At 35.0% G+C, this 27,394-nt stretch overlaps 1 protein-coding gene and 1 non-coding gene across 2 annotated transcripts in view; one reads left to right on the top strand and one right to left on the bottom strand.

Annotated features, from left to right (window-relative positions):
* Positions 1–853: 853 nt before the first annotated feature.
* The window catches only part of UNC13C (unc-13 homolog C), a 738,074-nt gene continuing 711,533 nt past the window's right edge, over positions 854–27,394 (bottom strand). The window contains exons 30-32 of the mRNA XM_058294229.1: positions 8,526–8,618; positions 6,836–6,995; positions 854–2,652 (exon numbers count right to left, since the gene is read on the bottom strand). Coding sequence (XP_058150212.1) covers positions 2,367–2,652; positions 6,836–6,995; positions 8,526–8,618 — 539 coding nt within the window. The 3' untranslated portion in view covers positions 854–2,366. The remainder of the gene's footprint in view (positions 2,653–6,835; positions 6,996–8,525; positions 8,619–27,394) is intronic.
* LOC131278122 (U6 spliceosomal RNA) lies at positions 10,760–10,866 on the top strand. The gene has a single exon (XR_009185372.1). It is a non-coding gene; the product is annotated as a U6 spliceosomal RNA (small nuclear RNA).

Raw genomic sequence — 27,394 nt, 5'->3', positions numbered from 1 at the left:
GAATTTATAACGTCAGGTTTATCTGTAGTTGACTAGCAGAACTGTATCTTCGTGTGTTTTATCTATAATAAGATAAATAAAATTGGCATATTCTTTAGTGGAGCCTGTAGTTGACAGAAATCATTGTGAACTTCACAGTGACTGCTAATTTGGGTATGTAAACACAAAAGGCTTTGTTCTGAAGACAAAAGAATTACTGGCATGTTGTGAGAAATAGAGTCTACATAATTCGTAACTATTTCAAAAATAGCTCCTGTATATTATGATGATAATATATTGACTCAATTCAACTGCTACCATTAGTGTTTGATATGTATTGTATTTTTAAAAAGACAGAATGAATAGATTCAGTTAAACATATACTGGAAAAAATAGTCTGCTCACAATTTCTTTTAAGTGATCAATGTGAACCCAAACTGCTGTTTTTTCAAGTGTATCATGCTTTATGTCCTTAATGTGCTTTTATAAAGAGCTTAAGTGAATGCTCTGTAAATCATTTAAGATAAATCTTAGAATGAATTATCCACCAAAATGATGAAAACTTTTGTTAATGTAAGCTTTTATTTAACCAAGTTGTGTGTTTATATGTTGAATTTTCTTCATGGGTCTTAACAGTATTCAGTGACATATACATAGACACATTAGTCTTTCCTTATTTTCAATGTTATTATCATTGAATATGTAGCTATTTCATGAACAGAACACCTGGAAAAAAGTTTTTAAATTCTAATGAGATATTAGACCTGAACAATTGGAAGAGTGTTCTATACAATTAAAAGAGCCCGCAGTTTTATTACTTAACAATGAAGTGATGTTCTATAAATGAAATAAAAAGGCAGAAGATGCAATAAAATGTGGTATGTGCTCAGTATACATCATTTATTAATAGATATGCCAAAGGGTCGCATCATACTATGCATTTGGAGAATTCATTAACAAAGCGATCCTTAACAACTTTATATGAATTAGTTCTCACTGATCTGTGTTTTCACACCCAATTGCAGAACGGTTCTGTGAGGCAGGATACTATTCACTTCTGTTTTTAACATATCAGAGCAGCTTGTTCACAAAATACAATCATTGTTACAGGTTCTTGCTTCTGCATCAGTGGGTAGTCTACTATCAGTTATGACCATAAGTTACAATTACAAAGTACCACTCTACAGCCAAGTATTTAAGTACAGACTCTAAAAAGTCAAACCATAAAAATACAGAAATGCAAATATTCATAGACTATTTCATATTCAAAACAACCTAGATATATCTTTATGTACAGAGCTGTATTAAGTTTTTTTCTATATTGCATTTGATGCATTTTGGACTTATAAATAACATCAATTACAAAAGTTTAAGCAATTTCTTCAGACTTTATTTTACATTAATCACTATGTAGATAAAGACATAACTTTTTTGTTCCAGTGCTATAATAATGCAGCATTCAGTACAAACTGTAGAATATTTCTAAAAGAAAAAAGCATTTAACTGATTATAGAGCTAAATAAAATAGATAGTCATAACTGTCAGAGGGAAAACACTAACAGTATAGTTACTTATCATAGGTAATTTTAAGAAACAAATCTTTCATCTAATTTCTAAACCATTACTCTATGACTTTCCAAAGAATGAAATTTGGTAAAGCTGAGACAATGCTATAGAGCAAATGCATCAACTTACCCTTTTACAAATATAATATGACCTTGGCAATTTTGAAGAACAAAGATTTTATTTTTTAATTATCAAACATTTTTAACAAACTCTATTTACCATTGCTTTGTTTAAGTTTGCTTTAATAGCATTTCTTCACAGTGATATTTCAGAAAAGGTTGGAAACTGGTCAGCATAAAATATTTCCCAACTTTTCTATTTTAATTTTTATGCAAAAATCATCACAATATATCTGTAACTATAAAATTACAAATGCTTTCTAGAAGTGACAGCATTTCTAGCTATGGTAGAAAAGGGTAAGACATCTACAATGAGTTTAAATCTAAATAAAACAATTTGAGTTACAAATGTTTTATGATATATGGGCAATATAAACTAAGACAATCCATAGACAAACTCAAGAGACTAATTGTTATTTTGTGTGTTTAATGGATGAAAAAAATGGTAATGAATTGAAATAAACATTTTAAAAGCTATTCTTGATATTTTACTTTATATAATAATTTTGGCACTTCATGGAGCATTTATTCCTTAAAGACCATAATTAATATAAAAGTTCAGCAGGTTTTCCATATACCTTGTAGACAATGTATTTGATAACTGGTAAACACTGAAAGGTAGTGAAATAGACATTCCCATGTATTTGCACATGCATGCAGTAATCAAACAATTATAGTTTACGATATCTTGCAGTATTTGTTTCAAGCACTCTCTTCAGTAGCTCTTGTTTCAGATTTAAGTCTTACAAATTCTTTAGCCACATCATCGCTGGTCCTTTGGGAAAGTATTCTAAGGATAGTCAAACCAGTTTCATCCATAGAGATATTTTTCAAAAGAGGATACCATGCCCCATAGCTTCCCTTTTCTGCTATGTTCTGCAGCTGAATGACTGTCATTCCTATAATTCGATCTTCTCGGGCAAAGCAGTAATCCTTAACTGAGAGATGAAGTTCATAGGCCCCTGGGCGGTTTTCATTACTCAGAAGGCTGTATAGATGAAAAAATGAAATTAGAGCTAAAACAACTTCACCTGTGGATCAATATGGTTCTAAATTCCTGTTGAAAAAAATTTTTTCCCCTTAAGTATTTTATTAATTCTTAGAAAGCTTGTAGACCACAAACACAATGTCTGTAATGGTTAGTGGATAAAGCTACAGGCATTCCCCCTTATATTTCTGTTGAAAAGTTTATATGTGTTTTAGAATATTATATTGGTAAATGAACTACCATTGAATTTTTAGCCCTAATGCAAATATCCTTCAAATTTTAGATTTTTATTACATAAGATATTACCTGTCAAATCTAATTTAAAAACTTATTTTTCCCCTGGGTACAAATAGGAAATCAATCTAAATTAGCATTATTGTCTTCATGCTAAGCATATTAATAGAGTTTGGAATTAAAGTACATTTTACTTAACTCTCAATCTTAAGTAAAACTTTTGTACTTTATTTCTTTCTGTTGATGTGTGGAACAATGAGAAAAGATCACAACTTATGGTCTGGCTCACTTAATTTTTAGTGGTCATGTCCTAACTATGTCTGGAAGAATGGAAGTGGTGAGTCTGCCTTGGCTTTAATATAAGGCTTGGCCATAGTACTAGTCCCCATGTTTCTGGTTATTTTAACTGGAATATGAATTACTCTGCACTTATGTTGTCTTTTGAAGATTGTTTCTACCTTGACCTTTAACTAAATGAGCATGGGTCTGTCATCTCCTTCAGCATTCCTATTATGCTTTCCCTTTGGTTAATGTCCAAACTCTTTTAGGCACCCATGTTGCTCACTAAACCAGACTCAACCTGCTTATCTTGCCTAGTTAATTGTGAGGGCTCTGTCGTTGGATGAAGGGTTTCACTGCTGATATCAAGACTGTGGGCTGGACAAGTTTGCTAGGGTTATGGGAGCTAGACAAGAACGAAGGCTACCTTGTAGAATTACATTGCCATTTCAACATCAGTTAGTTCAGTCTCTTTTTCTTTACCTCAGACTCCTGGATAAGGTATTATATCCAGGAACCTTTTCTCTGGGGGATACACTGCACAGACTATCAAGCACTGTTCACAACATGCTAAATTGGATACAAATCTCCAGAGTAAATGAGTTCCAGCAGAGCTCGGTGCTTCAATGCCAATTCTTTTCTTGACAGACTTGTCAAATATGGAGCTGGGAATGGCCTCTACTAATAAAAATCCAAGATAAGTTGTCAGTGTAGAAATGAATATAATAAAGGTGACTGAATGGTAATATGCTGGAAATAGTTCTCTTCCACCCCTTGTTTTAATTCATCCTCATATATTTTTGACTTTCTAATGAGTGCTCATTATATTCTTCAGCAGCACAGGCTTATAAATTTCTTCCTTTCCAAATGACCTTTTCTGATAAAAAAAAAAAAATTGCAGTCAAACCTTTCTTTCCAGGTGACATTGATAACTTAAACTGGGTACTTAATCTGAAATAATGGGAAAGAAAATAAAGTCATAGTGGGTAAGAATGGAAGAGAAAAATATGACAGAAGCTAGATTTTCTTATGAATTAAAATACATCAAAAATGCCTCCTTCTCCCAGAATAATGCCCCCAGGAAGCCTTCTTTTTTTCCCTGAAGTTTATGTGATTCAAGTCTAGAACCTTTTAGAAGTCACTTGGATTGAATTAAGGTTTTTGTTTAATTTAGAGGCATAGATAGGTAGAATCTTGTGAGCTTGCTTATTAGCAGAGATTATTTATGTGATCAATCCAGTAGACCACCTTTGCTTATTAGCAGGGATTACTTATGTGATCAATCCAGTGACCGCATTTGACCAATATGGTTACATAGGTAAGTTTTAATGAGGGGCAAGAGAGCTAAGTGCTAAAAGGTCTCTGGGAAATTGACTACAAAAAAACAAGACAAAAAAAAAAAAATAGAAAGGGGCCATTATGGGGGTTGTGGGAGTCAAGTTCCTAAGGCTTGGTCTGAGGTCACCATCTCTACTTCATAGTCTATCTCTAGGTCATCTCATCTAGATTTATGGAATTAAATAACATCTATATGCAGATAACTCTCAAGCTACATCCAAGTACATTATCTGATATTTCTTCTTGGATGATCAGTAGCCTTCTCCAAATTAATGGATTTAAAGCAAAATGCTTGATCTCTTTTTTTCCTCTCCTTATGCTCCCATCTCTGTAAATCACTATTCACTCACTTAGTCCCATAAGGCAAAAACCTAGAGGTCATTCTTGATTTCCTTAAGTGCCAAGTATCTACCATTTGCCTGAATTGGATCCACCCTCCACCCTTCTTCTCCTTTCACTTTGCACTAGAATGCTGACCTGTAAAGGACTATATTAATAGGGTTTCTCCATGGTCTGGCTTTCAGTTGCTTTTGGCCGAAAAAGGCTGCATCAGATAAGAAGTAGAGATGAGAATGAGGTTAGAGACTTTGTTTTCCTGGCTCCTTGACTGTGGGATTGCCTCTAGTAGACTGTATCCTTCCATGGGAGGGAGGTTACTCTTCCTTGAAGATGGATAATTGCACATTAAGATTTTACTTCCCCAATTTCGACAATGGTTCCTTCTCTTCCTCCTTCAGGTATAAGAGTGGTAATAGTCTGGTGACTTTTATCCCCAAGTTACATCACTACTATTTCTGGATCCCCTACAATCACATCTTTGTAATTTTTTTTTTTTTTTGAAAATAAGCTCTTCTTGAATTATCCTAAATTGAATATTCCTGGGAATCTAACTAATATACTTTCTTTTATGTTCTACCTCCAGTTTACTAAAAGTTCTGTAGAATCTACTCCCAATACATACCCAGTATCTTTCCACTTCTTTCCATCTGCCCTGCTACTACCTAGTCCACATCACAATTATCTGTTTTCTGGGCTATTGAAATAACCTTCTGACTTATCTTCACATATTGAGTCTTGTTTTCCTATATAGCAAACAAAATAAACTTTAAAAGATGTAAATCATATTGTTCATCCCCTCATCTGAAAACCCTTCTTTGGGTCTTGTGATGGTTTGATGCTGGATGAACCCCAGAAAACCATGTCCTTAGAGCTAACCTACTCCTGTGGGTGTTAACCTATTTTAGGTGGACCTTTTGATTAGGTCAGCTTAGGTAAGGGCCTTTTGATTAGAATACTTCAGTTGTTGTGACCCAGGGTGGGTCTTATTCCTTTTACTGGAGTTTTTATAAACAGGTCGAATATAGAAAGAGATGTAGAGGAAAAGCCCAGAAGGCAGAAGATGAAATCAAAGGAACCCTGGAGAGAGGAAGCTAGAAGCTGAAACAATGAAACCAGGAAGAGAAGGGAGAGACCAGGAGATACCTCCATGTGTCAGTTTTTGGGGAAAAAGCATTGCCTAATGATGCCTTGGACACCTTCATGGCCTCAGAACTGTTGGCTTGCAACCCAATAAATCTTCATTATGAAAGCTAGCCCATTTCCGGTATATTGCTTTTAGCAGCTTGCAAACTAAACCAGGTTTCCTATTGAACCTACGTTTCCTATTGAACCTATGTAACCTAGACTCCTTTAATGATGGCAAACCCTGGTGCAATGTGGTATCTGCACTCTGACCACCTCTCCAAACTCATTTTGTCTCACTTCCTTGCCCACTATATACTGTTCTTAAATTAAGCCAGATTTGTTTCTGCCTTAAGGCCCTTCATTAGCTATGGCCCTTAGGCCTGAAATGTTCTCAACTCTATTCCCTGCAGGACTGGTTCTTTAGGTTTTAAGTTTCATTCTGAAAGTCATATGCTCAGAGCGGCTTCCCTGACCACCCAATCCAAGCAGCCAACCAGTCACTCTATTATATCTCCACATAGCACTTAATATTATCGGATACATTTTTGTTCATTTATTTGTATTTTTACCATATACACCTCATTTCTAGAAAGTTATTTCTAGGAGAGCAGAGGCCTCCTATTTTATATACCCAGTGCCTATAACATTAATCTGACACATGGTAGGCCCTGACCCCATCTTAAATGAATGGAAGGGAACGAAAAACACAGCCTTCTTCATTTGCCCGGGATCAGCCACGAACAGTAATGCCTAAAGGGTTTGCTTTCCTTAGCCAAGACCAGTGTCATTCCCACCATGAATCCTCAATTAAGTTTAGCAGTATAATATCTATTGCCTAGTTGAATAAATGGATTGAGATTCGACTTACAATTGAAACGTTTCATTGTACTTTGGTGACCATGTGTTGCTCTTTGTCTTTGTGCCTTGTTTTCTCTTCTTGTCTCCGAGGCTGGGTCCCAGAATACAAACTTCCACAAAGGGGCGGAACATTGCTGTAGTCTGCCAGTTCAGATCACTAATAGCAATCACTAAGAAAAGGAAGGGAAAGGAATATGAAGTGTTAGCTAAAAAATGTGTAGAAACTCAGCTTCCTCTATTTGGTCCTTAGGGTGAATTTTTATATTTTTAAATAATTTATGAAGCCATAACTTCCATTTTGTAGCACCCTCACCCCAATTACAAGAAATGCCCTTGAAGAAGAAAAAGTTTCTTCTCTGGAATGTACACTTTTGATGGGGCTTTCAGCACTAAGCTGTGAGTCAATGGTGTAGTGAAAAATCAGCTATAATTGAATTTACACCTGCTACCAGAGAAAGTTAGTCCTTAATTTTTTCACATTAAAAATTAAGGTATGTTCATCTGAAATATTTAGAAAACATATAGATTAAAATAAAGATCTCCCATGATTTCATCACTGAGAGGCAATGACAATATTTTGGTGTGTATGCTTTCAAAATTTAATTATTTTATATACAAAATGAGATCATAACGATTTCAGTCATTTTTTAAAGTCCTTAATGGATATCTTTCTAATTTATATATTTTCCAACTGCAAAGATTCTACTGTATGTATATACCATCAATATATGTAAACATTTATTATTAGACATTTTGGATATTTTCAAAACTTAACCATATAAACAATTAAGTGAATGTTCTCATTTGTACATCTTTGCTCATACTTTGATGATGATATCCTTAGGAAGGTGAGTTACAATGAGAATTGCTAACACTAAACGTTCAGAAAACTTCATGGCATTTGATATATATTGGCAAATATTTAAAAAAAAATATTAAGGACACTGACAGTATAGAAGCATGTCCAATTACCTCATTAATACTATGTATATCAAGTCTATAGTTATAGGTGCATTACCTTTATAATACAAGGATAGATTATGTAATGCAATTTTAAAATATATTGGGAGGTTATGTTTTGATGATAAAAGCTGATTTTATTAAAAGTTACTAAGTCTATAATAATATAAATTTAGATAGACCATGCTTCTATTGAGCAAATGTTAACCATTAAGTTTCACTTTTGAAATGGCTCCTGTATTCAGCCTAGTTTTTACAGGACAAAAACCAATTGATTGTGCCACTCATTAAAAACAACAACTACAAAAATAGTAAGCCAGTTTTTGAAAATCACATAGAAAAAGAAGTAGTAGGTAGATGATGTGAATAGTAAGAATGTGCTCACTTAACATCCAAAATCTGATATATAAGGAGCCAACTACAGTATTAATGTTCAGCTACTATGACAGCACCAACCACAAAGTAAATTCAATGAATACAATTTTGAAATTGAATTCCCAGTGTGTTTAAACTATTAAGATATTGAAAATCATATAATCTAAACCTCTATGTCACTGAATTTTTTTTCAAGTTCAATAGAAGTTTTCCTTTCCTGAAGTCCTGATAATTCCTTAAAATCATTTAATGCAAAATTTTAAATAGATACTGAAGGGAAAAAACGCATCATCTATATCATTACTGCTGCAGAGGTTACAATTATCTCTTTTCTGGGCTATTGATCTGTCTAGACTGAAATATACCTTTCACAGTGACTTTATGCTCTCCCGTTCCTGGTGTGGTGGTGATGTCCACATGAACAGATATTTGACCCACTGTATCTTTGGAGGAGCGACCTGCAAATAAGCAGAAGTTTACTGGCCTGAACTTTCAGACCATATAAATGAACATCTACATTTCTTCACAAAAGAGATTTTCAAGTGTGTTAATGCAAAATGGATTGTTCTTTTGGCTAACAACACATAATAGGTATTGATATATGTTCACTAAATTAGATTTGCTATGGAGATTTGAGGCTTGGATGTAATAATCTTGAACTAAAATGTCATAGGGCACTCAAATCATAGGAAATCTCATTACTACTGTTAAAAGCAACTTGCATTTGCCTAACTAGGTACTTCATAAAGCTCTATTTATTGCTTATGCACCAGGATGCATTATTGTCATCCACTCCTTTAAGAACCTTTCTACATTGTGCCACACAAAACACTGGGGACACAAGGATGAGTTCATGGAGCACCTACCCTCATAAAGCTCACAGGCTGCCAAGAAAGACCAACATATAAACATTTCAAAATAGTGTGATAAATTCTATAGTAGATAGATACATAAGGTCCTGATGGCATTAAAAGGAGGGGTCAACTCTATACCAGTAAAGATCAGTCAAGGGTTCAGCATAATGAATTGGAAAATGCCTGTGATATGGGGTCAGATAAACTTGAATACTGGTTCCATGATCTATTATATTTACTAAATTATTCTTAAGCATTAGTTTCCTCATCTGAGAATAATACCACCAACCTCTTGGTATATAATTATCTATTAATACATCTATAAACATATAATTTTTCCACAAATAGAAGCACATTCTCTAAACTGTCCTTAACCTTACCTTTACCTTTTTACCTAATATATATCCTTCTATTTCAGTATATTTAGAGCTGCCTTATTCTTTCATGGCCTGAAATACCACAGAACTGACTACAAAGTAATTGTTCAATGAATACTTGTTTGAAAATGAATTATTGAGTGGTTTATAAATATTTAATTTTTAAAAATATTGCCTTTTATTCCATTCTATGTATATGCCATAATTTATTTAGCTATATTTATGTTAAATAGCAAAAATCCTCTGTAATTACAGGTAATCTATACTAGAAATTTATTTCATATATTTATGAGTTTACCTACAGGATTATTTTTAGAAGTGGAATTTGCTTTTGAAAGGGTATGTGGAACTTAAATTTTGGTTCATAGAGACTGTAACAACAAGAATCTTATTTTCCTAAAATTAATGACTAATGCTCAACTGAAAACAAAAGGTTCTAAGAGACTTATAGTTTCTAAGTTTAGGGAACCACCAGGATTTGTGTCAGAACTTTCCAACAGGTCCTTCTGGAAAGAGCAGTTTCACAAGGACCATTCTCTCCCACTTCCTGTCCTTCCACCTCAGGAAGTAGATTTAAGAGGACTAGAAGGGAGAAGGTGATGAGTTTGGGCATAAATGGACTTTTTTCTCTATTCTCTGCTTCACGGAAGGAAGTTAGAAAATGTTCCCTTGTCCTGAAGATAAGGGAGGAAAACTCCAAGACATACATACCTAAGCTCTGGAAGTGCTGGCAGATGGGCATGTCATTCTAAGATTAGCTGCCTACTTAGAAGACACTATGACTCAAGTAAGGCCAAGTGTGGGACAACCACCTACAGAGTATGCCAGGATCACTTCCTTAAATTCATGGTACCTGGGCAGTATAAAAAATGGTTCCTGAATGGGTTTTAAGCCCTAGAAATGGTGACAAAGGAGGATAGAAGTGACTGTGAGCTATGGTTTTGTCAGGGATTGTCACAGTTGGGGCAAAGAAGCATGCACTTCAGAGGAATGATGGTACTAGGTAAGGTTCAGCAGATTGAAGTAGCCAAGTCTTGAGTCTTGGAAGAGTCCATCAATTAATGCCTCAATCATTATACTGTGAAACATGAAAAACATCACAGCTCTCAAATGATCTCTTCAATTTAATAAACTGCCTAAGCTCCTGATGAGAGGGTTTCTATCTGTTCCCATGGACACTGACTGGAGTCCACCAGTGAAATGTCTGGGGAATTCATCAGAGCTGACCACTCTGGCAAGGATACAGTTGAATATCAGAGATGACCTGCTCTACAGTTTATTCTGCCTTTAGGTCCAGGATTCTGAATGGGAGAGGTTGACCTACACCATTTCTATAATATGCAGCCATCGTCAAAATTGTTGAGGGACGTGCTCGCTTCGGCAGCACATATACTAAAATTGGAACGATACAGAGAAGATTAGCATGGCCCCTGCGCAAGGATGACACGCAAATTCGTGAAGCGTTCCATATTTTTTATATATTTTTAATGTAATATTATTACAAAGTCAATAAAAAATAAAAAAATTAAAAAAAAAAATTGTTGAGGGTTTATTTAGTTTCCTAGGATGCTCAAGCAAACACCATGCAATGGCTTAAACAATGGGAATTTATTAGTTTACACTTTTAAGCCTAAAAACCCTAATGATTATATCATTAAGGTGATGCATTTTTCCTGAAGGGTCAGCATTCTAGGTCTGACTGCCAGTTATCCTTGGCTTCCTGTCACATGGCAAGGCACATGGAGGAATCTCCTGTTTGCTCCTTTCTCTTCCAGATTTCATTGATTTCAGCTTCTTACTTCCTGTGCTTTTCTCTCTCTGTCTAAATTTCATTCTCATATAAATGACTTCAGTAAAAGGATTAAGACCTATCCTGGGCCACTCCTTAACTGAAGTAACATAATCAAAAGTACTTACTAACAATGGGTTCACACCCACAGGAATGGATTAAGTTTAAGAACATGTTTTGCTGGTGTCCATAAGCTTCAAGTCACCACACACATGGGTTAAAATTTTTCTTTATAAACTTTTTCTGTATTTGTAATCATATATTTTGAATAAAATTCCAAAAATGGAATTAATGAACCTAAAGTTCTGAACATCTAGAAAGTGTGGAATATCCAAGTTGCTTTCCAACTAAAATGTTGTTCTAATTCCCATTCCTTCCAGCAGTAACTTAGAGTATTAGATTTTTCCATCAGTACAAATAGTATTTGTTGAAAATACTTCCTAATATGATAGGGAATACTAGCTATTTTAATTCAATTTACATCAGTTAGATTACAAAAAGTTAAATATTTGCCATGTTTATTAACTGGTTGAAATTCTCTCTTTGTAAATTGTTTATTAACTTATTCATTTATTTACTGGTACCTTAGAGTTTATCTTATCACTTTGTGTGACCTCTTCATATATTAATGATGGTTATCCTCTATCTGTAACAGTTAGCAGTGATTCCTTGATTAAATTTTGCACATGATGCCTTTCAACCTACAGATGTTTTTAATTTATTTTTCTTTGTGATTTATATCTTTAAATTCAGGGAGAATCTTTCCACATGCAGATGTCAAATAAAAAATATCCATATTTTCTTCCTTCTTCATAGTTTGATTTTTCAATTTTAGCGTTTCAATTAAACAGAGTTTGTTTTGGTTTCATGGCATATGGAAAGGATGTAAAATAAACACTTTTCCCCTTATTTGTAAACAATTCTCCCAGAACATTTTGTTGAATAAAACTACTCTTTCCCAATGATGACTGCTTTGCCATTAATATCTTAAACATATTGGATTTCTGTTTCTGGGCAATTTATTCCAGACTGTCTGACCATTTACTGCCAAGGATCAGACCAATCTAATTACTGTTGCTTAATAAAATGCTTTAATATTTGATAACAATACATTTTCATTTTTCTCTGCGTTTAATAAGTTACTCAGTTACTATTGTCATTGTATTTCCAAACAAGCTTTGTTACTGTAAAATTTTTTAAAGCCTTTGGGATTCTCATTAGAATTGCATTAAACCAAATAAGCTTTTTGATGCTGGAGGGATTCTGATGTTGGAGATTTTGATGTTGGAGTTTGATGCTGCAGTCTTGAGCTGAAGCCCCAGGGAATAAACACACAGAGGACCATGGTTGTGAGGAAAGAGAAGCAAGCCCCGGGAAGAGAGGAACCCTAAGTCCAGAGAAGCAAGCCCTGGGAAGAGAGGAACACTGATCCTGGAAAGAAGCAAGACCTGGGAAGAGAGGAACCCAGGAAGCCTGAACCCTGGCAGATGTCGGCAGCCATCTTACTCCAACATGTGGAAATAGACTTTGGTGAGGGAAGTAACTTATGCTTTAAGGCCTGCTATCTGTAAGCTCCTACCCCAAACAAATACCCTTTATGAGAGCCAACAGACTTCTGGTATTTTGCTTCAGTACCCTTTTGGCTGACCAATACAATGGGGATTGAAATTTATCAAATGCCCTTTCAGCATTTATTTAGAAAATTTTTGGTGATATTTATTAGGATGCTAGTTTAAACCAACATTTTCTTAAGATAAAATCTACTTGATCAAATTGTTGGATTTTATTTATCAGTATTTCATTTAAAATTTTTGTAGTTATGTGTATAAGTTTAGTGAGATCCTCTCATTATTCTCTACAAGTTAAGGCTTCATCTCAAAGCTATATACACATGAAAATAATTAGGAAGAATATTATCATCCTCTTTTTTGATCAAGAACAAAGGAATTCAGAATGAAAACGATCCTTGTAATCAGAAAGCAGAGTTGTTTACAGAGAAAGCATAAAAGCATAAGCAAATCTATAGAACTAATAAGAGGGTTTAGCAAGCTTGCTTATTACAAAATTAACATAAAAAACTGAACAGCATTCCATTATACAGTTAATAGCCAAAAGAAAATAAAAAATCCCATTTAAAATTTCAATAAAATTGAGATATCTACAAATTTTTTAAAAAATGTATACAACTATAAGAAAAAAAATCAAAATTTTATTCAAGGTATTAAGTAAATGAATAGCTGAACAAATGGAGAGAAATACTATATTAGTGGATTCTTAGTCAATAATATCAAGATACCCATTTCCAAATTAATATAAACATTTAATGCAATTCTGCTAAAAATTCACAAGAAACATATTCAACAATTTTTTAAAACTTTGTAATAGAAAATTCTGAAAACAACCTAAATATTCATTAAGAGGGGAATATGTGAATGAATTGTGATCTATTCATAAAATATTGTCCTTTACAGTACATAAAAATGAATGATCAGAAGATTGTGGAAAGATGGAGGAGTACAGAGTTCCAGGAATAAGTCCTTCAACCAAAACAACTACTAAACAGGAATTATCTGAAATAACTCATATGAAGCTCCAGAGGCCAGAAGAACACCATACAGCATCCAAGGAATGGCCAATAAATTATGGTTAAAAACTGTACATTGCACTCTCTACATCATGGCTATGGGTGCCCATCCCTCCCCACTGCTGTCATGGCAGCCACAGTGGAGTCCAGTCCCTGGCTAGCTGCTGGTGACAGAAGGGAAATATAACTTGTCTTTTCATGGCTTTTGATTAGCGAATTCAAATCATGAATTTAAATTAAGAATTATCATGACTTTTGATTAATGAATTCAGATTGCTGGGGACCAAATTCTATTGTTTCAAACGCAGTGATGGTGGAGACATAAAGCCACTGTGTTTCCTCAAAGCTGTGGGGAACAGGTGAATGGAAAGCTACAGTTACCAAGCAGGCAAGGAAACCTTATCTTTGGGGAAAAATTGGAGAAGTTCTTGGTGCCCTTTCTGATCCCCTCCCTAAGGCACTTTGGAACTGGTCTGTACCCCCTTCATGGGTCACTAGCCTTGTTGTGACTGGGAAAGACAGACTTGGAAAACTCCTCTCTGGGGTGCCCTCCTCCCAGAATTTGCTCATAACAGTCTGAAGCAGCCTGAGACAAAGGAGGCAGACAGTCTTGGACAAAGGTCTGCCAGCTTCAAACACCTTGGAAAGGCAGGTTCATCTTCTGGTAAACAGAAGGGACAACCAAACTCCTGTAAACAAGGGAAATCCAGAACAACAAACAAGCAAAAGCCCAGGCCAAGACACAGGCCCAGAAAGAGAAAAAACTGCACGCTACAATCATTTTGGTCAGACCTTCCTGAAAAGAGGGCTGAAGTTCAAGAAAATCTATCTTATCAACAGCTGGTAGGGAAGCGGACTTAGCCCAGTGGTTAGGGCATCCATCTACCACATGGGAAGTCTGCAGTTCAAACCCCCGGCCTCCTTGACCCCTGTGGAGCTGGCCCAGGCGCTGATGCGCCCAAGGAGTGCCGTGCCACGCGGGGGTGTCCCCGCGTGGGGGAGCCCCATGCACAAGGAGTGTGCCCCGTAAGGAGACCTGCCCAGCATGAACAAAAAAGTACAGCCTGCCTAAGAATGGCGCCGCCCACACGGAGAGCTGACACAACAAGATGACACAACAAAAAGAAACACAGATTCTCGTGCTGCTGACAACAACAGGAGCGGACAAAGAAGACGCAGCAAATAGACACAGAGAACAGACCACCGGGGTCGGGGGGAAGGGGAGAGAAATAAATAAAATTAATTAATTAAAAAAAAAAACAAAAATGGCTCGTTACCAAGTCAACAATCAGATATCCCAGGGAATAAATTTGAGAGTTAACATTTTAAAATATTGAAATGTACAGTGTGCAATAAGAGCTCAAAGAAACAGGAAATGATAGCCCATCCAAAGGAAGAGGATAAAAAAATCTAGAAAACACCAAAGAAAAAGATGAGAATGAAGACAACCAACCAAGCCTTTGAATAAATTATCATAAAAATGCTCAAGGAGATGAAGAAGTTCAGAGAAAGAATTGAGGGTTAATAAGAAAGCAATGAATAAGTAATATGAGAGTCTTAAAAAAAGAGATAGAAATTTTAAAAAGGAATCAAACTATTGGAGTTAAAGCCACAATAACTGAAATTTAACAATTCCTAGGAGGGTTTCAAGAGCAGATTGGAGATGGCAGAAGAATCAGTGAACTTGGAGATAAGATACTGGGAATTATTCCAGCTAAGAAGCAGAAAAAAAAGAATTATAAAAAGCGAAAACAACCTGATCTTCTGCAACACCATCAAATGAACAATATATGTATCATGGGAATCCTCAAAGGCAACAAAAGAAAGGGGCAGGCAGTGGACTTGGCCCAGTCGTTAGGGTGTCCGTCTACCACATGGAGGTCTGCGGTTCAAACCCCGGGCCTCCTTGACTGTGTGGAGCTGGCCTGTGCACAGAGCTGATGCGCGCAAGGAGTGCTGTGCCATGCAGGGATGTCCCCCACGTAGGGGAGACCCTCGTGCAAGGAGTGCGCCCTGTAAGGAGAGCCGCCCGGTGTGAAAGAAAGTGCAGCCTGCCCAGGTATGGTGCTGCACACACAGAGAGCTGACACAACAAGATGACGCAATGAAAAGAAACACAGGTTCCGATGCAGCTGACGACAACAGAAGCCGACAAAGAAGATGCGGCAAATAGACACAGAGAACAGACAACTGGGGTGGGGTTGGGGAGTTGAGGGGTGGGGGAGAAGGGAAGAGAAATAAATAAATAAATCTTTAAAAAAATATATTAAAAAAAAAAGGGGGCAGAAGGAATTTTCAAAGAAACAATGACAGAGAACTTCCCAAACTTAGCAAAAGATGTGAATACACACATCGAAGAAGCCCAGAAACACCAAACAGGATAAACACAAAGAAAAACACACCTGGTCATATATTAATCACACTAACAAATGCAAAGGAAAAAGGATAGAGTTGTGAAAGCTGAAAGAGAAAAGAAATTTATTACCTACAAGGAGGTTACAATTAGATTGAATGCCAGTTTCTCATCAGAAAACACAGGACACAGGAGGGCAGTGGGTTGCAATACTTAAACTGCTGAAAGAAAGAAAACAAAACAAAACACCTGACAGTCAAAAATTTTATATCTGGCAAGACTTTGTTTCAAATGTGAGGAAGAGATTTAAGACATTCTCAGATAAACAAAGGCTGAGAGAGTTCTTCACCACTAAACCTAACCTATAAGCAGTATTAAGGGAGTTCTTCAGACTGAAATGATACAACATTAGCAATGGTTCAAAGCAGTATAAAGAAAAAAGACAAGTGGGAAAGGTAACCATTTGGGAAATTACAAATGCAACTATTATTGTAATATATTGTTTGTTATGTAACTCTACTTCTTACTTTCTACAAGCGCTAAAATGTGCATGCATAAAAAGTGATGTTTTTGGATATACAATGTACAAAGATATGTCTTAACAATAAAAGTTGGAGGATAGGAGTTTAGGAAAAGTACATGTGTGTGCTATTCAACTTAAGTTGGTATCAAACCAAATATAATTGCTATATATTTAGGATGTTAAATTTTAACCCCATGGTAACCACAAGAAAAATATATGAAAAATATATCTAGAGAAGACACTAAATAGGGTAAAACACACACACACAAATATTAAAAAATTTAAAAGGCATTAATGGAAATGAGAGTTTAAAAGATATGACTTACAAAGTCTAAACAGCAAAATGGCAGAAGAAGGTAATATATTACGAGTACTGATTTTAACTATAAATTGATTAAAATCTCCAGTTAAAAGGCAGAGATTGGCAGAAAGGATAAAAAAGCATGATCCAACTGTATTCTATCTGCAAGAGTCTCAGCATGAATTGAAAGATACAAATAAGTTCAAGGGGAAAAGATGGATAAAAATATACTATGCAAGTAGTAAACAAAAGAGAGCTTTAAGCTAAGACATAAGCAGTTATGAGGGACAGAGTTTTTCATTATATATCGATAAAGAGTATACTGTGACAGAAATTTTAACAGTTATATATACAGATGCAACTAACAGTAGAGTCCCAAAATAGATTAAGTGAATACTGGCTGTTTTGAAAGGAGAAATTGGTGATTCTACATTAATAGCATGAGATCTTACTATACAACTTTCAATAATGGGTAGAACATCTAATCAGAAGATCAATAAGGAAATAAAAGACTTGAATGATACTCTAAATCAAACAGACCTATCAGACTTATAGAACACTTGACCCAAACAAAATACATACTCTTCTCAAATGCACATGGATCATTCTCCAGGATAGAGCATATATTGGGTCATAAAGCAAGTCTCAATAAATTGAAAATATTGAAATCATACAACACATATTCTCAAACCACAATGAAATGAAGCTAGAGATAAAAGAGGGAGAAAATTTTCAAATATATGGAAATTAAACAATATACTCTTAAACAACTGATGTGTTAAAGAGGAAATAACAAGGAAATAAGGAAATATTTGAGGCAAATGAAAATGAAAATATAACATACCAAAACTTGTGAGATGCAGCAAATGCAGTGGTGAGAAGGAAGTGTATAGCTCTACATCCTTATATTAAAAAAGAAGATAGACTTCAAATCAGAGACCTAACTGCAAACCTGGAAGAACTAGAAGTAGAACAAACTAAGCCCAAAGTGAGCAGAAAGAAGCAAATAACAAAGATTAGAGATTAATGAAATAAAAAAACAAAAACCAAAAAAAGAGAGTGGGAAGTGAATGTGACTCAAGTGATAGAGCTTCCCACTGCCATATGGGAGGACCTGAGTTCAATCCCTGGGGCCTCCTAGTGAAAAAGAAGAAGAGAAAGCATGCCCGTGTGGAGAGCCAGTGCTCATGTGGTGAGCCAGAGCCCACAAAAGTGCCTGCCTGAGTGCCCGCATGGTGAGCCAGTGCCTTGTGCAAGAGAGTCATGATGCAAGATGATGACACATCAAAAGAGAGACAAGGGGAGAGTCAAGGTGAATTGCAGGAACTGAGGTGGTACATTTGACAGGGAACCTCTCTCTCCATCAGAGGTCTCCAGGATCAAATCCCAGTGAATCCTAGAGGAGAGAAAATGAGAAGAGAAGACAACACAGACAGCAAAAACAGCAGGGTGGGAAGAGGGCAAGGGGGGAAAATAAATAAATAAATCTTAAAACAAAAACAAAAAAACCCAAAACAATAGAGTGAACCACCAAAGCCAAACATTGCTTTTTAAAAAAGATCGATAAAATTGATATATCTTTAGCTAGATTGACGAGAGAGAGAGAGAAAGAGAGAGAGAGAGACAGAGAGAGAGAGAGAATACAAATAATGAAAATCAGAAACAAAATGGGGGACTTGACTACCAAGCCTGCTGAAATAAAAAGGACTATAAGAGGATATTATGGACACCATATGCCCATAAATTAGATAACGTAGATGACAAATTCTTAGAAACACACAAACTACTTACATTAACTTAAAAATAAATAGAAGACCTCAAAACACTAATTACCAGAAAAGAGATCGAATCAATCATCAAAAAATCTCAACAAAGAAAAGCCCAGGACCCCCATATGGCTTTGCAGGGAAATTTTACCAAACATTCCAAGAGACTTAACTCCAATTCTGCTCAAACTTTTCCAAAAGTTTAAATTCATTCTATAAAGACCAATATCATCCTAATACCAAGACCAGATAAAGATTCCACAACACAAGAAAACTACAGAGCAATATCTCTTCAAAAATCCTCAACAAAATACTAGCAAGCTGAATCCAACAACGTATTAAAAGAATTATACACCATGATCAAGTACAATTTATGCAAGGGCGGTTCAACACAAATAATCAATTACTGTAATTCACCACATTAACTTAATGAAGGAAAAAAACTACATGACCATTTAAATTAATGCAAAAAAGGTATTTGACAGAACCCTTAGACAAAAGAGAGGGAAATTGACTTTCAGAGTAAATCCAACTATAATCAGATGCCTAGACATCAGCAAAAAATTACAAGCTATACTAAGAAAAGGAAGAGATGGCCCAGCCGAAGGAAAAACTCAAAAATCCAGATGAGACATAGGATTTAAGACAACTAATCAATGAAAACCACACAAACCTCTAAAATCAATAGGAGTTGAAGGAAAATATGGCTAAAGAGATAAAGGGTATTAAGAAGACACTAAGTGACATAAAGAAAATTTGAAAGCCTGCAAAGAGAAGAAACAGAATCATATGTGAATGAAAAACAAAATGGGTAAGATTAAAAATACTTTAGAAATTTATTTATATTTTATATAAATGGAATCATATAATACGTAGTACTCTGTATTTGGTTTCCTTTGTTTAGAATAATTTTTTGTCTGATATTAACAATTTGTACTATTAACTTCATTTGTTCAGCTTTAAAGAAAAATGGTCTTATATATGTAATTCTACTCATATTCATATTTCACATAATAATTTATATTTCACATAATATATTTAGTTCATTATAGGGCATTCATTTGTCCCTTTGTGTCTGCCTTGCTTCACTCAACATAATGTCCTCCAGATTCATTCATGTTGGCATATGTTTCACAACTTCATTTCTTCTTACCACTACATAATATTCCATCATGTGTATACTCCATAATTTATTTATCCATTAATCAGTTGATGGATACCTGGGTTGTTTACAACTTTTGGCTATAGTGAATAATTGGTGTGCAGATAGCTATTCATGTCACTGTTCTCAGTTTTTCTGGGCATATTTTGGAGTAATGAAATCATTCTAAAATTTTGAGATAATGAATGTGCAATATTGTGCTTGTATGAAAAATCATTGATTATACTCTTTGGACAGAATAGCTAGAAACAGCACTATGTACAATGGGGAAAACAGAGAGAAAGTGAAAAGAATTTTCTTGTTTGTCTGGTTTTTATTATTGTTATTACTGAAATAATGAAAATGCTCTAATAATGATTGCAGTGATGAATACACAAATATGTGATTATAGCAAATACCACTGATTGTACATTTTGGATGAATTGTATGTTTATTAATATGTATCAATAAAGTTGATTGGTTAAAACAGTAGTTTAGAGGCTTATAACAGCAGGCTTGAAATGGCAGAAAAGCAAATAAGTGAAATCAAGGACAGAACATCTGAACTTAAAAAGACAGAAGAACACACAGAAAAAAGAATGGAAAAAATGAACTGGGAATTCTCAGGGAATAGAATGACATCATGAAACAACACATACATATTACATATGTGCCAGGAAGAGAAGAGAATGGAAAAGGGGCAGAAAGAATATTTAAGGAAATAATGACTCCAAATTTCTCAACTCTTATGAAAGACATAACTACCAAAATCCAAGGACAACTGACCAAAAACAGAACAAATCTGAATAGACCTTCTTTGAGATACTTACTATTCAGAATGACTAATACCAAAGATAAAGAGAGGATTCTGAAAGCAGCAGGAGGAATGTAACGCATCATATACAAGGTAACTTCAATAAAACTAAGTGCCAGTCTCCCATCAGAGACCATGGAGGCAAGAAGGCTTGGAATGAGGTATTTAAGGTACTGAAGGAGAAAAAGTGCCAGCCAAGAATTCTTTATCCAGCAAAACTGTCCCTGAAAAATGAGGGTGAGTTTAAAGTCTTCACAGACAAACAAAAACTTAGAGAGTTTATCATAAAGAAGTTGGATTTACAAGAGATACTAAAGGTAATGTTATAGCCTGAAAGGAAAAGGCAATACTGAGAGACTTAGAGAAGAGCATAGAAATGAATATTATTAGTAAGGGTAAATTAAAGGGTAAAAAGACAGACAATTGTTAGATATGACAACAGAAAGTCAAAGGATAAAATGGATGAACTAAGTAAAGATTTATAGTAATGTTGAATGTTAATGGATTCAACTAACCAATCAAAAGACATAGACTGACAGAATTGATTTAAAAAATATGAGTCATCTATACGCTATCTACAAGACACTCACTTTGGATTAAGGATTCAATCAGGTTAAAAATGAAAGGTTGAAAAAGATTTCCTATGCAAATAGTGACCAAAAAAGAGCTGAAGTAGTGATCTTAATATTGGACAAAATAGAAGCCGATGTGCCTCAGTGGTTGAGTGCTGGTTTCTCACATACGAGGTCCTGGGTTCAATCCCCAGAACCTCTCTCTCTCTCTCTCTTTCTCTCTCTCTCTCCCTCTCTATATATATGACAAAATAGACACAAAACAGTAGTGATGAAGGTCAATATATATTGATAAAAGGGATAATTCACTATAGCAGTTTGATATGGTTATGAATTCCAAAAATAGATATTGGGTTATGTTTGTAATCTGCTTTATACCTGGGTGTAATTAAGTTATGATTCAGGCTTTGATTGGGCCATGTCATTAGGGTGATAAAAGACATGGCAAGGACAGAGTTGAAGGTTTTTGACATTTGAGTTTTGATGTTGGAGTTTGATGCTGAAGCCTTAAGCTGGAGCCCCAGGAAGTAAGCCCACAGTGGAAAGAGAAGCAAGCCCCAGGAAGAGAGGAACCCTGAACCCAGAGAGAAGCAAGACCCTGGAAGGGAGAAACTCACAAAGCCTGAACCCTCACAGACATTGGCAGCTACCTTGCTCCAACACATGAAAATAAACTTTGGTGAGGGAAGTAACTTGTGCTTTGTGGCCTGGTATCTGTAAGCTCCTATCCCAAATAAACACCTTTGTAAAAACCAACGTATTTCTGGTATTTTGCATCAGCACCCCTTTGGCTGACTAATACGTTCACCATGAAGAAATAACTATAATAAATACTTATGCACTTAACCTGGGTGCTCTAAGATATATGAGGCATACACTGGTAAAATTGAAGGAAGGAATAGACTTTTCTATAATAATAGTTGGAGAATTCAATGCACCACTCTCAGCATTTTTTAGAACATCTCAACAGAGGATAAATAAGGAAACAGAAAGTTTAAATAATATATACATGAGATAGTTGTATATTTATAGAGTATTACACCACATTTATAGAGTTATTACACCACAAAATGTGAGGATACACATTCTTTTCAAGTGCTCATGGATCCTTCACCAGGATAGACCATACGTTATTTCAGAAGACAGGTCTCAATAAATTAAAGAAGATTGAAATTATAGAAAGCACTTTCTCTGAATATAAGGAAATGAAGCTGAAAATCCATGATGGATGGAAAAGGGGAAATTTCACAATTACATGGAGATTAAACCGCACTCAAATAATCAGTGGGTCAAAGAAGACATTGCAAGCGAAATTAGTAAATATCTCAAGATGAATGAAAATGAGAACACAACATATGAAAACCTATGGAATACAGCAAAGACAGTGCAGAGAGGGAGATTTATAGCCCTCAACAAGTACATTAAAAAAGAAGAAAAACGTAAAATTAAAGACCTAAGTGCACACCTGCAGGAACTAGAAAAAGTACAGCAAACTAATCCCAAACCAAGCTAAAGAAAAGAAATAATAAAGCTTAGAGCAGAAATGAATAAAATTGAGAAAAAAAAAGAGAATCAACAAAATCAAAAGTTGGTTTCTGAGAAGATAAACAAAATAGACCCTTAGCTAGAGTGACAAGAAAGAGAGAAAGAAGATGCAAATAAATATAATTAGATATGGGGGGGGGGGCATTACCACAGACTCTGAAGAAATAAGAGATAATTAGAGGGTTCTATGAACTGAAGTACACAAACAAACTAAGCAATGCAGACAAAATGAACAAATTCCTGGAAACAAAAAAAAAATAACCTACACTGACTCTAGAAGAAATAGAAGACCTCCAGAAACCTATCATAGGTGAAGAGATTTTATCATTGATTTGGAGGCAGTGGCCACTGGAGGTTCTGAGTGGAGGGAGAGGAAAAAGCAGATGTGATATGGGGACATTTTCAGGACTTGGGAATTGTCCTGAATAACATTGCAATGACAAATACAAGTCATTAAATATCTTGTCATAACTTACACAAATGTGTGGGAGAAAGTATAAACTACCATGTAATCTATAATTCATGCTTAGTGGCAATGCTCCAGAATGTGATCCTCAATTGCAACAAATGAACCACATTAATGAAGGATGCTGTTAATGTGGGAAAATGTGGGAGGGGATGGGAGTGGTGCATATGGGAATTCCCAATATTTTTAATGTAACATTTATGTAATCTAAGTGTTTTTTTTAATTAAAATGCATATTTAAAAATAAAACCTCCCCAAACTGAAAAGCCCAAATTGAGATGGCTTCACAGGTGAAATCTACCAATCATTCAAAGATAATTTAATACCAATATTGCTCAAATTTTTCCAAAAACTTGAACATGAAGGAACACTATAAAACTCATTCTATAACACCAACATCACCAAAACACCAAAGCCAGATAAACATACTATGAAAAAAGAAAATTAAAGACAATTCCTCTAATGTATATAGATGCAAAAATCCTCAAAAATACTTACAAACCAAATCCAAAAGCACAGTAAAAAAATTAAGTGGGTTTATCCCTAATAAGCAAATGTGGTTCAACACAAGATCAAAATTAGTGTAATGCTCCAAACTAAGAAGCTGAAGAAAAAATCACATGATCATCTTTATTGACACAGAAATGGCTTTTGACAAAATATAGCATCCTTTCTTGATAGAAGCATTCTGAAACAAAGAATAGAAGGAAACTTCCTCAACCTGATAAAGCGCATATATGAAAAACCCACAGTTAACATTGTACGCAATGGTGAAAGGCTGAAAGTTTTCCTGCTGAAATTGGGAAAAAGAAAAAGATGCCCACTGTCACCACTGTTAATAAATATTGTGTTAGAAGTTCTAGCTAGAGTAATTAGGCAGGAAAAAGAAAACAATTACCCAAATAAGAAAGGAAAAGGTAAAACTTTCACTGTTTGTTGGTGATAATATTCTATACCTAGAAAATCTCAAAAAATCTACAACAAAGCTCCCAGAACTAAAAGACAAGTGTGGCAAAGTGGCAAGATACAAGATTAATATGCAAAAATCAGTAGCATTTCTAAACACTACTAATGAACAATCTGAGGAGGAAGTAAGGAAAAAATTCTATGTATAATAACACCTAAAAAATTAAATATTTAGAGAAAACTTAACCAGGGATATAAAGGACCTGTATTCAGAAAACTATAAAACATTGCTAAAAGAAACCAAAGAAGACACCAAAAAATGAAGGTACACTCCATGTTCATGAATTGGAAGACTAAATATCATAAAGATGTCAATTCTCCCTAAACTGATTTACAGATTCAATGCAATCTCAGTAAAAATGTGAAATTTAAAAGCCAATTATCAACTTTATTTGGAAGGGTAAGTATACCTGAATAGTCAAAAAGATCTTAAAACAGGAGAATGAAATTGGAGGACTCTCACTTCTGGACTTTAAAACATATTACCTTGCCACAGTGGTAAAAACAGCATGGGACTGGCATAAAGACAGACACATTGATCAATGGAACTAAATTGAGAACTCAGATAATAGACCCTCTACAGTCAAGTGATTTTTGACAAAGCTGTCAAGTCCACCCAGCTGGACCTGTAATAGTCTATTCAACAAATGGTGCTGGGAGAACTGGATATCCATACCCAAAAGAAAGAAAGAGGATCCCTGTCTGATATGTTACACAAAATTAACTCAAAATGAATCTTAGATCTAAATATAAAAGCTATAACCATAAAACTTCTAGAAGAAAATGTAGGGACACATCTTCAAGATCTTCTGGTAGGCAGTAGTTTATTAAACTTTACCCCCAAAGTGTGAGCAACAAAAAAAATTGGATAACTGGGACCTCCTCAAAATTAAAGTTTTCTTCTTCAAAAGACTTTGTCAAGAAAGTAAAAAGGCAGCCTATTCAATGGGAGAAAATACTTGGAAACCACATATCTGACAAGGGTTTGATTTCCATGTTATATAAAGAGATCATACTATTCAACAATAAAAAGATCAGCAACCCAATTAAAAAATTGGGCAAATGACTTGAATAGACATGTTTCTAAAGCAGAATTACAAATGGTGAAAAAGCAAAAGAAAAAATGTTCAATATCACTAGCTAATAGGAAAATGCAGGTTAAAACTCAATGTGATATTTCACACCTTTTAGAATGGCCATTATTTTAAAAAAATACCACACACACACAGAAAACTACAGGTGATGGAGTTGATGAAGAGAAATAGGAAACTCCTTCCCTGTTGGTGGGAATGTTGAATGGCACAGCCTCTGTAGAAGACAGTTTGGCACAACCTCAAGAAGCTGAATTTAGATCTTTCTTATGATCCAGCAAAACTGTTAATAGGAATATATTCAGAAGAACTGAAAGCAAGGATGCAAACTGACATTTGCACGCTGAATGTCATAGCAGCATTATTCACAATTGCTAAATAATGGAACCAGCCCAAGTGTCCATCAACTGATGAATGGATAAATACAATGTAGTATATACATACAATGCAATAGTATTCAGCTGTAAGAAGAAATGAAATTGGGATTCATATCACAACATTGATGAACCTTGAGGGTATTAAGTGAAATAAGCCAGACACAAAAGGATAAATATTGTATAGTCTCACTAATATGAACTAAATACAATAAGTGAACTCATGGAAGTAAACTCTAGAGTATAGGTTATTGGAGATAGAATATGGATTGAGAATGGGAGCTGATGCTTAATGTATGTAGAATTTTTAATAACATTTATTGTAAATGTTTAGAAATGAATAGAGTTGGTGGTGACACATTATAGTGAGTATAACTAACACTGCTGATTTATAAATGTAATTGTGGTTGAAAAGGGCAGTCTGGGGATGTAAATGCCAATTTAAATGAAGCTAGAGGATAATCTAGGGACTTTATAACAGTGATTTTGGTGGTAGTTGAAGATTGTGGTTAATAGTACAAATATAAGAATGTTCTTTTACAAAGTGTTAAGAATATGGCGATACATGGGATAATTACATATATAACTTATGGATATAGTTAACAGTAATATTTTAATATTTTTGCAGCAATGGTAAAGAAGAAATTTTATCAATTCTAAGGGACAACATTTAGGTGGATGTAAGGGGAAATGGGATTTTTCCCTTTCAGAGTAATGAAAACGTTCTATCTGAATCTCAACAGCATTGTAACATCTACTCTCCAGTTCATTGGATTCACCCATCATCACAAGGGGATGATGATAGACAATGACCATCCCGAGGAACAAAGAGAGTCTGCAACTGCAAGCAAGATAGGTCCATCCATTTGCCTAATGGGATCTAAGCCCCTCTCAGTTACAGGCAGAGTAGCATTACCAGTACAGAGTCCTCAGGATTGGGGAATGAATGATGGACTAGAGTAGACTTACTGTTATTCTATTATAGACTTATTGTGATTCTAGCAATAGAAGAACTGCTATTAATGTGGAGATAGTGACCATTGGGGATTCTGAGGGGGAAGGGAGAGGGAAAAATAGGTGTAATATGGGGGCATTTTTGGGACTTGGGATTTGTCCTGAATGACATTGCAATAACAGATACAGGCCATTATATATCTTATCATTTCTTACAAAATTGTGTGGGAGAGTACAAACTACAATGTAAACTATAATCCATGCTTAGTGGCAATGCTCCAAAATGTGCTGATCAATTGTAACAAATGTATCACATTAATGAAGGATGTTGTTAATGTGGGAAAATGTGAGAGGGGTAGGGAGTTGGGCATACAGGAATCCCCCATATTTTTATGTAACATTTATGTAATCTAAGTATCTTTTCAAAAAATAAAGTATATTATATAAAAAAAATTCTAAAATTTACTAAGTTGATGACAGCACAACTCTATAATGAAAATGAGAGCCACTGAGTGTATACTTTGAATGGATTATACAATGCATGGGACTGTATAACACAGTGAGTTCTGTGGTTGAATGAACTGTGGTTAACATAATATGAGAGAGTTCTCTTATTAAATATAACAAATATACAATACTAATACAGTGTGTTAATGATTGGGTGGGTTGGGGGAAAAGTACAACAAATGTAGGGATATTGGCTATAGTTAGTGGTAATATTTTGACAATGGTTCTTCATAGTTTGTAACAAACGTTTCACAACA

The sequence above is a fragment of the Dasypus novemcinctus genome, chromosome 3 (genome assembly GCF_030445035.2).
Source record: "Dasypus novemcinctus isolate mDasNov1 chromosome 3, mDasNov1.1.hap2, whole genome shotgun sequence".
NCBI lineage: Eukaryota > Metazoa > Chordata > Mammalia > Cingulata > Dasypodidae > Dasypus > Dasypus novemcinctus.
Note: the sequence above shows the minus strand (reverse complement) of the source record. Positions and strands in the feature narration are given on the sequence as shown.